The 13,169-nt window shown below is 39.5% G+C and overlaps 1 protein-coding gene across 3 annotated transcripts in view; it reads right to left on the bottom strand.

The window, feature by feature from the left end:
- The window catches only part of Fyb1 (FYN binding protein 1), a 136,457-nt gene that overhangs the window by 7,833 nt on the left and 115,455 nt on the right, over positions 1-13,169 (bottom strand). For all 3 annotated transcript variants that reach the window (XM_029470072.1, XM_029470073.1, XM_029470074.1), the window contains 3 exons: positions 11,938-12,004; positions 8,942-9,041; positions 8,301-8,463 (listed from right to left, as the gene is read on the bottom strand). In XM_029470072.1, the coding sequence (XP_029325932.1) occupies positions 8,301-8,463; positions 8,942-9,041; positions 11,938-12,004 (330 nt within the window). The remainder of the gene's footprint in view (positions 1-8,300; positions 8,464-8,941; positions 9,042-11,937; positions 12,005-13,169) is intronic.

Here is a 13,169-nt window from a genome sequence, read left to right as displayed (position 1 = left end):
ACACAGACACCCACACAGATACACACACTCACAGACACCCACATACGACACACCCATACAGACACAGACACCCACACAGATACACACACTCACAGTAATAAAAATAAAAAAACCTTTAAGACGATAACATGGACTAACTACATGTGTATAGAATGTGCACATAGAGGAAATTGATCATGTTTCTCTACTCTATTTCTTTTTTCTTTTTTTTATTAATTTTTAAAGTCAGCCTAAAAGGTAATTTTATGACAGTGTTTTCACACATGTGTCCTCACACTTTTGTCTAAGTTATTCTCTTCTCTGGCTACATCCCCTGTGGCCCAGGTCCCTCTCTTGATGGTTCCCTCCCTCCTTCCAAATGGTGGCCCTTCCCACCTCTAAGGTTGCCCTTTCCCTTCTCATCCCCTTCCTCGCCCCCTCCCACATACACATTTAGACAGAGGTTCCGCGTGTGAGAGAAATCATGCAGAGAAACTTGTTTCTTCAAATCAGACTTACTTTGTTTAATATAATCATTTCGAAGTCAGAGGGCAGCTGGCAGACATCCGTTCTTTCCTCCCACCATGCGAGTAGTGGGGATTGAACTCAGGCTGCCAGCAATTGAAGAAAGAAGTGTGTGTGTGTGTGTATACATACATACACATATATATACACACACAATTATAAACTGTTGATTAGGATTGCTGATAAGTTTTTCTAACATTAAATGTTTCCATTAAAAAAAAATCTCCAGAAGATTACGAAAAATAAAGTTCATGAAAGGAAAATGTAACCACCTTTCTGGAAATTAAAGATTATTATTATTTGCTGATGCTTTTAGGTAATTTGCTTTCAATTAAATTACTTTTAATTTAAAACTCATTTACGATAAAAATTTGCAGGCCTGGTTAAACCACCACTAGCTGTCCTTTATGTAATCAAGTTAATAATTCATAACACACAGCTTAATTATCTCAACTTCATGAACTAATTCTAAAAGCTATATTCTCTCACACTCCTAAGCTTAGTATCCCCCCTCCTGAATGTCCTTGCTCAAGAGTTCGAAGTAACAGCTTTCTTCTCTGTTGAGGACTCCTTTATAGATGCTATTGTTAAAATCCGCTCTTCTCTCTGCCTCTTGCTGTTTCTTTGTGTGTGTGGGAAAGGAGGGAGGGAGATATCAATGACTGTGAATACTGAAGAAAGTTCACTCAGGTAAAGGAGGTCACATGTGGGGGGAGGCTGTGCTACTCTACACGAGTTCCACGATGACGTGATAATTTAGGGCTTGTTAACTATAAAATCTCTTACATAGTGTTTTTATGGGATTAGTGAATTTTAACATAGCATAGGCTTTGCTGTCTAGCGCTCTCAAGTGCTAAGACTTGATTCTATTCCAGGATGGTTTGTGATAGTCTCAAAACAAATGACTTACCACGAATTGTTACACAATCCTGGCAGTATAGTTCTTAGACGTCATTTTTTAATGCAGGGAGAAAAATGTTCTCTGTATTCACATGGTATGCTACCAATATGAGATATTCATAGGAAATATGAAAAAACTTTCAGATAACAAAACAAAATCATGGTCATGGTGCAGAACAGCCTCTCTGTTTAGCCTTACGTTATCATGAGCACTGATATTCCTGGGATTCTCATGAGTCACATCAAGTTGTCATTTGGAAGCCTTCTGCTCACAGAAAAAACAAAAACAAAAAAACCAAAAAAAAAAAAAACCCAGTGCCTTGTACAAAAGTCTTGAAATGCATGGTGTGGTAGAGCAGTTAGCAAAATTACCTCCCCCACCATTTCTACTAGTCACTTTCTTCCTAAAATGTTTGCCTACCACCTTGTCTCAGGGCTAACAACTCACCTGTGAGAAGACATTGGAAATATAGAGTTACCAAGGAAATAGACAATTGCTTGGAAAAATTTAAATAAACTTTATACTGTATTTTCAGTTTTTCCTCAATCAAATGACTGCCTATTATTTATTTATTTGTTTTATTTGCAGAAAATAAAATTAAGTAACTGTTCGTCTCCTGCAGTTAAAAACATATAATCATATGGTGTGGACTTGTCCAGACAAGTGAACTGATGTCAGACTTGAAGGGATATGAAACACAATAAATGGTATGTAATATTGAATGTAATTTATTATTTTGGTTTTCACAAAGATAATCTATCTTCTTTTTTTCTCTGTCTCTTCTGATGGTTTCTGAGATTTCCTATTAGAATGACTTTAAACAATCTATCTATCTATCTATCTATCTATCTATCTATCTATCTATCCATCCATCCACCTATCTATATATCCATCCATCCATTTTGTTTTTCAGATGAGTCTTCACTATGTTTACCAAGATTGCCTTGAACTCCTGATTTCAAGTGATGTTCCTCAGTCAGCCTCCCAAGTACTGGGGTGTTAAGTGTGTGCCACCACAGATGGTCCAGATTGACTTTTTAAGTTCCTAAATACAATTTTTTTCCAGTAAGCATGTATTGTTAAAACAAAAAAAACAAAAACAAAGAAATGATCAACTAGTTATGTGATGATATCCAGCCATTTGAAGTTTCCTCCTCCTCCTCTTCCTCTTCTTCTTTCTCCTCCTCCTCTTCTTCTTCCTCCTCCTCCTCCTCCTTTTTTGGAGAAAGTTTTTCTCCAGTGACAGGAGGTGGGAAAACTCTCAGCTTATGAGCATCAGATTGTAGAATGTGTGTAGATATTAGCTAGTGTTTTAAACATTTGAGAATCTGCCAGAAATATATATTTAAATGCCAGTGCCTACACAGTTCACACTTGTAGAATTCAGTGGGTGAGACCCAATTCAATGTGACAATATCTATACCAGAGACTTTTGCTCCACACAGTTATGCTTTAACCTCTCAATTGCTCAGTCTAAATCTTAGGTTGCCGACTTTTCTGATAGGTTGAAGAAAATTGGGAGTGAGTAAAACATTAGTCATGCTGGTGATGAAGTACAACAAGTCATGGCTGGTCATGAGAAGATGTAAAAATAAGGAAGGAACCTTATTCAGAGTCCTTAATGATATACACGCTGACAGGGCAAGCCAGAGGACTGTCTGCCAACCAGTTAAAGTATTCAGCAGGTGTTGTTGCGACTGTTTATGTCAGACTTTTATCTGGGTCTTAGGCTAGAACTCTAAGACCAAGACTAGAAATCTTTTGATCAAGTCCCGCTCAAGGTGAGGGGCATCATACCAGTGAGGACAATCCAACATCAGGAACACTTCACTGGAGTTCTGCGACAGCTCAAAGTCTAATGAGAGCAGCAGGTTGGTGAAACAAGCCACTCAGCAGTGGAAGCAGTGTCATAGAGGCGAAGGGGAGATTCACCAGGCTTCAATGGCTAGGAGCAAGGATGCTTCCAGTTTAAGAGGATGATTGAATTGATCTCAATGGACGATGAATGCATTCCAAGTTAAATAAAGTAACTCAGTGGGACTGAACCGGCATACTTTATTCATGGAATGCCATGTACTTTGTATTTCTGGATGGCAGTTCTAGATAGCAAACTGCACTTGTCCATGGATCTCGATCATGAAGGGCATCTATTGTATGCTTGCCTAGAGATTGGGTGTTCTTGAAAATATTTTGTTAACAGGTTAGCAGAGAAGTGATTGGTAACACCATTTGTGGTGACCTAGGTGAGAAAGAGTTAAATGTCTATGGTAATCATTCCAAGTCCTAGTGAATGTATAGAGAATAGATCAGAAATTAGGGAAATTAAGAATTGTCAAGGATCCAGGCCAAAGAAGGAATTAACAAGAAAGAAATTTCATAAAAATTAAGAAAAGCAAGAAGTTTGAAAAGGCAAAAGGTGAAATTAAATATGTGTAGGCATAATGTTATTGTGTACCATGTAAAGTCCATTCTTGTGTTATTTAAATGCTGATCTCTCTATCCTCACATCTAGTTTCAATCTAGACACTGCATTTTAATGCTTATGTGCTTATGTCAAGAATCTCCTGTCTCAAGATTGTGTAAATAATGCTTACCATTTATTCTCTGTCTTGTCAATAAAAGATGATTACCCAATGGCTGGGCAGAAGAGAGAATAGGATGGGACTGGGAGTTCCACCAGGTAGGATCAAGGGGAGTGAGGGAGAGGGAGAGGGAGAGGGAGAGGGGGAGGGGGAGGGGAAGAGGGAAGAAGGGGAGGGGAGGAGAGGAGAGAAGAGGAGAGAAGAGAGATTGAACCACAAGGAGTGACAAAAGGAGTTCATAAGAGTTCAGCTGAGTCAGTCTCTAGATGGTCATTACTTCAGTGTCTACTCCACACTTTGTCTGTATAACTCCTTCCATGGGTGTTTTGTTCCCCCCTTCTAAGATGGATAGAAGTATCCACACTATGGTCTTCCTTCTTATTGAGTTTCATGTGGTTTATGAATTGTATTTTGCATATTCCAAGCTTCTGGGCTAATATCCACTTATCAGTGAGTGCATATCATGTGTGTTCTTTTGTGATTGGGTTACCTCACTCAGGATGATATCATTCAGATGCATCCATTAGCCTATGAATTTCATAAAATCGTTGTTTTTAATAGCTGAGTAGTACTCCATTGTGCAAATGTACCACATTTTCTGTATCCATTCCTCTGGTGAGGGACATCTGAGTTCTTTCCAGCTTCTGACTATTATAAATAAGGCTGCTATGAACATAGTGGTGGAGATCTATCCCATAAACAACCACCAAACTCAGACACTGTTGTGGATGCCAACAAGTGCTTGCTTACAGGAGCCTGATATAGCTCTCTCTTGAGAGGCTCTGACAGTGCCTCACAAATACAGATGTGGATGCTCACAGCCATCCATTGGACTGAACATAGGGTTCCCAATGAAGGAGCTAGAGAAAGGACCCAAGGAGCTGAAGGGGTTTGCAGCCCCATAGGAGGAACAACAATATAAACTAGCCAGTACTCCCAGAGCTCCCAGAGACTAAACCACCAACCAAAGAGCACACATGGTGGGACTCATGGCTCCAGCTGCATATGCAACAGAGGATGGCCTAGTTGGACACCAATGGGAGGAGAGGTCCTTTGTCCTATGAAGGCTCTATGCCCCAGTGTAGGGGAATGCCAGGGTCAGGAAGCAGGAGTGGATGGGTTGGTGAGCAGGGGGAGGGAATAGGAGGAGGGTGTTTTTCTGAAGGGAAACCAGGAAAGGGGATAACATTTGAAATGTAAATAAAGAAAATATCCAATAAAAAGAGAAGGAAAGGAAGAAAGAAAGAAAGAAAGAAAGAAAGAAAGAAAGAAAGAAAGAAAGAAAGGAAGGAAGAAAGGAAGAAAGGAAGAAAGGAAGGAAGGAAGGAAGAAAGAAAGAAAGAGAGAAAGTTAGTTCAGCTGAAGCTCAAAAGGTCCTAAATGCAAAGGCACTTCCAAGACAGTCACCATCTCCAGCAAACATGCAATCTCAGAATCATCCTTGTCAGGATTAAAGGCAAAGGCCCATTGAAATTCTGAATATGTTTTAATAGTATGATGTATCCACATGTGTACGTATTCAACTTTCCAAGCTCTAAAAAGTCCAAAACATATATTATATGCCACTGTTTCAAGGCAACCTCAATAAGTAGATCCTGGATTTTTAATTCTGTCTATAGACCTCTGTTTAGTAATTGATCCTTGACAATATAAATATAATATCTAGTCTGACCATGTTGGTTTATAGCTGAAGCCTTTTAATCTCTATGGGCTGCCATTTTAATTTCTTAATCTTTTGAAGATTTCTTTCATCTCTTGGTGTTATTGTAAATTCTAGATTGAATTATCCTGAAGGTTCCCTATTTTGATTCAAATAATCCGCCAACCTCTGCTCTATGGTCTCCAATTTACCAGTCCATCTTCCATTCTTCTCCTTATCTAAGCCTGTCATGTTTTTGATCTCTCTGAAAAAGGATATATAAAATTGCAATCATTGTTGAAAAAATAATTATTTTAAGCTAAGTATGGCAAAATTATACATACTCCAGATCTTAGTTACTCTGGATCTCCTTTTATTAATTTTAAAATAGAAAAAAAATTTTCTAACTCTCCCCTTCCCTTCTAAAATCCAGTGGTTTTTGTGTGTGTGTGTGTTATCAGCTGTGCTGTTTCATTGACTTTTAAGAGATTCAAAGTCAGAAAAGTATTATTTAGTCTATCCCTGGGATATTCCTTATCTCCTGTCTGTTCTCTGAGCATCGCCTTTAAATCTTTGTCAGATCCACAGTGGCCTGACTCGAGAACTGTAAACTACACCGGAACAGTCTTCATTCTGTAACGTCCACAGTGTTGTTGAATTCTAGTGGACATAGACGCCTGAGCATCATTAGCTTTGATGATCAACAAGACATTTCCAAGGGAGAGCAGAAGGGCTCCGTTAGATATGATGGATGGATCACCAACATGTGTCAGCGTGAAGTGCTCTCCAGCCCCAGGACACCACACTGCTGGGGCAGAAATAACCCAGAAAGATTCAAACAGCCAGTATTTGGGGTCCACAATGGGGAGGTAGCCAGTCCCAGTCATTAGAAAAGGATTAAGAGTAACCCACCGATAACTTCCAAAGCCAAATAAATAAACCTTACTCTGCGTCTCTCACCCATTTGTAACCAGACCGTGATAAGCATGTGCTGCTTTGAATCTGCTTGGCCCATAGGGAGTGGTACTTTTTAGACGTGTGACCTTGTGGAGGAAGTGTGTGACTGTGGGGTGGGTTTTGGAGGTCTCCTTCTATGGCCAGGCCATTGCACAAGAGACCCTCCTTCCAGCTGCCTAGAAGACAGTTTCTTCTGGTTGCCTTTGGATTAAGATGCAGAACTCTTAGCTCCTCCAATGCCCCATCTGCCTGCGTGCTACCATGCTTCCTGCTATGATGATAATGGACTAAACCTCTGAATCTGTAAGCCAGCTCCTAATTAAATGTCTGCCTTTATAATAAAGAGTTGCCTTGGCCATGGTGTGTCTTCACAGCATTGGAAAACCTATCTAAGACAACATAACTTATTTATTTTACAGATGTGCACAGTAATTCAATCCTCCTGGAATAATACTCTGAAAGGCAGTCTCAGATGTTCTGCTAATATTAAACCATTTTGTTCTATTTATGGAGGGCTTTGCTCTGGCTTCCAGAACTCTCTATAAGATTGCTCAACATCCTGAATACCTTTACACCTCCCTAGGAGCAGCCTTTAACCTTCTGTCTAATCTTCTGAGTACATACCCAGTTTGCTCACTACCTGGGAGGACAGTAACTGACAGGGGTCACATCAACATTTAAGTTTAATGACTCAGGAGCTGATAGTTTGATAGTAGTACTTTCCTGCCCGCCTTCTCTAACCTTCTTGTTTAAAATTTATTTTATGTGATTTCTAACTATGTATATGTGCATGTCTGTGTGGAGTTATGAGTACAATAGTGAAGATTCCTGCGGAGGCCAGAAGAGGATGTTGGCTCCCCTGGGGGGGGGGGGGGGGGGGGTGTTACAGTTATTTGTGAGCTGTCAGATGTGACTGCAGGGAGCCAAACTTGGGTCTTCTAGAAGAGTAGTAAGACCTTTTAACTGCTGAGCCATTGTCTACCATACACTATAGTCATCTTTAAAAAGAGGAAGTCAAACTAAAACAAAATACAACCTAAAGAATGCCTTTCTGATAAACAAAACACATCCTACTGGGTGGGGTTAGGGTAAGAGATTTACACAGTCATCCTGTGGAGATAAGACTTTCAGGCCGTCTAGAAAGGAAGCAGGTATCAGTGAGCTTAGAAATCACAAAGGTATCAGTGAGAAAGCTTACAGATGTGTATGCAATGTTTCCACTGGCATTTTCAAGCCTGTGTTCTGCCACTGATGGCGCTCACAGCCTCCACTGTGGTTTTAAAAAGATGGAGGAACACGGAGATTGGGAGAATGTCTTCCCCAGGGAAGAGCACAGCAATTGGTTATCCAATACCAAATGATCATTCCTGAGCAGGTTACACACACACACACACACACACACACACACACGCACGCACACACACACCAACAATTAAAGAAAAAGAGGTCGTGAATGAGAGCAAAGGAGGATACAAGGAAGAAATTGGAAACAGAAAAGATGGGGGTGGGCGAAAAGATGTAATCATGTTATAACTTAAAAAGGCCCCCAAAGACATTAAAGTAGAATTCATCAATTTCAGTATAGCAGAAGCTCCAGTTTCTTAACATGTCCTACAACTCACAAACCACAGAGCAAAATGAGTTAGGAGAAAGGCAGGACCGCTGTAGCCGGCCTGGCTGTTGTTAAAGGCACAGGGTGGTGTCTGCTGTGACTTACATTTGCCCTCTTCATTCCTGCAGAGAACTTTGGTGTCATCTGTGCTTTGTATAACTTCGAGTGACTCCCCAGGTTTTATCTGCAGATCTCTCGCTCCCCACTTTTTAGAGGTTAAGGAGGATGCAACTTTAGTTGAATATAGAACTCGAATTTCACCGTCGTACTGAAAAAGGTAAATATATTCACATTAATGATACGAATTATTATAGAAATGTATTGACAAATTTACTAAGAAGGGTTTCGCTCTACACATGCATGTGGAGGGTTATCTCAAAATTGTTAATCAATACAGGAAGAACTATGTTAATTATGGTTGGGACTATGACTTGGACAGGGACTCCGAGCCTGTATAAAATGGTGAAAACAAGTTAAGCACCAATATGCATTCATTTGTTTCTGTCTGCTTTGTGACAGCAGACACAATGTGACCAGCCCCATGGAGCTCCTGCCTTTGTGATTTCTTCATAGTGAACAGTAGCTTAGAACTGTGAGTCAAAAGAAATCATGGCCTGTTCTTCAAGATGCTATCAGGCTATTTATCACAGTCCCGTGACAATAACTAAGCCACCTCAAACCTCACCAGCTTCACATACAGATACTTAAAGGTTTACATACTCTGAATTGTATTAAGTATTACACACCTTAAATTTTTTCCTGAGGTCTTTTTCTTCCTTTTCTTGCTTTTTTAGCTTCTTGGGATCTTTCTCTTCCATTTTTGCCCTTCCAACACTCATTCCTTGACTAGGGTGACAGAACACAAATCAGCCAATACTTTGACAAATAGCAAAGAATAGATCAGAATAGAGATTTAATTCTTAACATTAAATTTTAAATGTTTTCTTTTTGTTACAGGGTCTTACTGTATTCACTGTATACACATAGACCAGGCTGGCCTCAATGTTCACAAAGATCAATCGGCCTCTGCCTTCCAAGTGTTGAGATTAAAGGTATGCACTACCACACCCAGCATGTAATAATAAATTTTTGGCCAATATTGTTTTTAACTCAGTACTTATCATTATAACCAATAATGTCTTTCTGACAGATAGATGTGGTTCATGAAAATAATACAAGTGAGTTAAACTGTAACCAAAAGGCCTACTGTTATATTAGACCAGTGCTTACATTCCATGGTTTCATGTGGTTAGACCTACATTTGAACCCTGTACATTTTTCTATCTCTCTCAAAAATTGAGTGACAGAGATAATGTTACTAAAAAGGCTCAAAACTGCTTTTTAAAAGAACATAGTTTTATGACTTATGAAATGTATCTATCTTTCTATATTCACAGCTAATTAAATTGGAGTTATGAGGGAGAAGACAGAGTTGAGCGGGAGAGCACTCACACATCACACACCTAGACTTGATCCACACAAGAGGAAAATAAAACAGAAATAAATGGAGAAGTCATGGAAGAGAGGAAGTGTTGGCTAATGAGAAGCATGTACATAAAATTACTATTTTGATATCGTGAGGGAACATCTTAAAGACGGTAGCTAATAGTCGATCTTCACCTTAGCCATCTCATTAAGTTGCTCATTAGAATATAAAAGTTGAATACAGACAACTAGAAAGACATGTGAATTCCCGTAGAAGGGAGTTTTTAAAGAAAGCACTAGAATAGGTGGGAAGAGTGAAAATTTGATATTGTTATTAATTTTCATTGGTTACCTAGAAAAAATTGTCTGTGATCTTTTGAAAATGTTTGATTCGTTTTATTTTTTAATTTTTAAAAAATATTTGTCTTGCTCATTGCGAAAAGAACTAGGACCATTATCCACCTCATGTCCTGCATCTAGCCCCAGGAGACTTTCATGATCCGAGCATCGGTGGAATTGCTGGCCCAGATTAGCTGTCTGGGATGAGCTGAGCATGAATGAATGCTGAATATGCACCACAAGCTATGTTTGAAAATAAATTATTGCAAAATAGGATACTGTGTTTAAACATAGAATTGTTTTTAATTTCTGAAAATAAACAGTGGGTAAGGGGGGGGGGGGAAACCCAACAGTCATATCTGGTCAAGTTTAATCAGCTGGCGTTTGTTTTGCTCCAAGAAAAGGGCCAGGATGTGACTCTGGGTTCCCGGAGAGCCAGCTACTGGGATGTGGGGGTTTCTAGAGTAATAGAAACCAGAAAATTGTATTAGAGCTCATCAGAGACAAGCACAATGCCCATGTGCTGAGTAATATTAGAATGAGTGGGTCACTATGGGGAGACGTTCCCTTCATAGGCAACGAAAAGGGAGGGAGTCTTCTTCCATCTTTCTTTCTTGCTTTGCCTGTAGGACTTGTGTGGACCGCAGCATATTTTGCCTTCTGCTTCTTCGATCTTGATACTGTCTGTTATTCAGTCAAATTGGCTTAACTGGTAAAAGTAAATACTTGACATCCTCTCATGCGTTCTTCGGTCCATCTCAGCAGGCTCAGCTCGAGTCAGTAATGCTATGTGCGCCCGCTAACTTGTCAACTCTACTGTCTTTTCTTTTCTTTCTTCTTTTTTATTAGAAATTTTCTTTATATACATTTCAAATGCTATCCCAAAAGAAAGTTCCCTATATCCTCCCTCGCCCTGCTCCCCTACCCACCCACTCCCGCTTCTTGGCCCTGGCATTCCCCTGTACTGGGGCATTAAGATTTATTTATTACTGTATCTAAGTACATTGTAGCTGTCTTCAGATGCACCAGAAGAGGGCGTCAGATCTCATTACGGATGGTTGTGAGCCACCATGTGGTTGCTGGAATCCAAACTCAGGACCTTCGGAAGAGCAGTCGGTGCTCTTAATCACAGCCATCTCTGCAGCCCTCTACTGTCTTCTCACTCATCTCTTTCTGGGGTACACCACCAGAGGTTTCTAGCTTTTGTACACAAGTCACCTCACATAGTTATTCAAAAAGTGAGCAAGTGTTCTAGCACATTACATTCTACCTCCAAAGGCTTCCCAAAAGATCTTCTTTTTATCCTCACTGGTCTTAGGTACCTTTCATACACCTTAACCTGAAAGTTAAACATAAATCTTGGGTAAACTGAAGTTATTATTCACTCTTAACTCAAAAAAGGAATTGGCATAAAAATTTTGAGAATCTAATGAACTTGCGAACAAAAAGGACATACATTAAAGACCTCTTAAGTAATAATTTTCTTTTTTTTTTTTTTAACCAAGAAAACCATTGGTGGAGGACAGGGAAGAAAATGGTTGAGGGATGGCATAGAAAGGAAGCATATTCCAGGGGAAAGAAGTCAAGGAAAAGGGTAAAAATAAGAGAGAAGACGAAGCATTGAAGTGACTTGTGAGCAGAATCTCAAGTATATGTTCCCAGTAAGTGAGTGACTACAGACAGCAGTGAGTCACCAGCAGACAGCAGACCTTAGTCAGGAAACCAGGGGCAGAACTAGTGTCTGGGGTCAGAGGAAGGAATGAAGAGGGGCAGAGGAGAGACAAGAGATGGTTAGGATAATTTGCTCACAAACAAGGTGAGAGGTGTGATCAGAAACAGGCACAGCTTTAGAAAGGGACAGCAGAGCCCACACAACTTCACACAGCACACATACACCACGCTGGATTTTTACTCCTGGTCATTGCTGTTGAGCAATCTCCTTGTCAACACTTCAGTGCAAGGTAAACAGTTTAATGACCTCATCTCTGCAGGTGGAGGAGGGAAGTCTGAGGCATCCACATCATCGTAAACTTCTTCTCCCACATCTAATAAGAGACAGAACATCAAATATTGAAACATGGTCCATTTACACTCTGATATAAACATTCAGTGATGTTACTGTAAACTGAAGACTTCCCATAGCCAGTAAGAGATTTTTCTGGATACATTTCTACTAAAGGTATTATCTACTTTTAAAGGAAGGAAGTAAGGGAAGAAGGAAGGAAGTCCTTACCATCCTGAATGTGAATATTCAACTTCAAATAATCAGTGCATAAACAAACTAACAATGGAAACCAGTGAATATGATTACAACTATCATTATTTGGGGGGAAAACTTGAAATAGTGCTATTACTCTAAAATTCCACAAGTATAGTTAGTGAAAGATTAGTAGGACTTCAGAACAGTGGACAAAGAGGTCAGCACTCTTGGGCACTGGCAGTATTCTACATACTATGGAGTGTTCTTGCACTCATCCAAATCTATGTATGTATGTATGTATGATCTATGTATTTATCTATCATCTGTCATCTAACTCTATCTATCTATCTACCTATCTACCTATCTATCTATCTATCTATCTATCTATCTATCTATCTATCTATCCATTCATCTTGCTATCTGTATCATCTATCATCCACCATATCCTTTTTGTGATTTGTTAGGTATTAGTTTATACCCTACAGTGATAGTATAATTGTACTGCCTTCAAAAACAAATCTCATTTCTATAAATAGTATACACCAAGTGATAAGAAATAGCAAAAACAACATTGATAGAAAGTAGCCATGAGCTGGGCTAGGTAGTGGTGGCTCATGCCTTTAATCCTAGTGCTCTGGAGGTAAAGGTAAGTGGATCTCTATGAGTTCAAGGCCAGCCTGGTCTATAGAGTGAGAGCCAGAACAGCTAGGGCTACAGAGAGGAACCCTGTCTTCAAAAGCAAAAATGAAAGCAGGCAATCAAGCAGGAAGGAAGAAGGAAAGAAGGAAGGAGAGAAAGAAAGAAAGAAAGAAAGAAAGAAAGAAAGAAAGAAAGAAAGAAAGAAAAGAAAGAAAGAAAGAAAGAAAGGAAAGAAAGAAAGGAAAGAAAGAAAGGAAAGAAAGAAAGGAAAGAAAGAAAGGAAAGAAAGGAAGGAAGGAAGGAAGGAAGGAAGGAAGAAAGAAAGAAAGAAAGAAAGAAAGAAAGAAAGAAAGAAAGAAAGAAAGAAAGAA

This window comes from Mus caroli, chromosome 15 (assembly GCF_900094665.2).
Source record: "Mus caroli chromosome 15, CAROLI_EIJ_v1.1, whole genome shotgun sequence".
Taxonomy (NCBI): Eukaryota; Metazoa; Chordata; class Mammalia; order Rodentia; family Muridae; genus Mus; species Mus caroli.
This window is presented reverse-complemented; position numbering and strand designations above follow the sequence as displayed.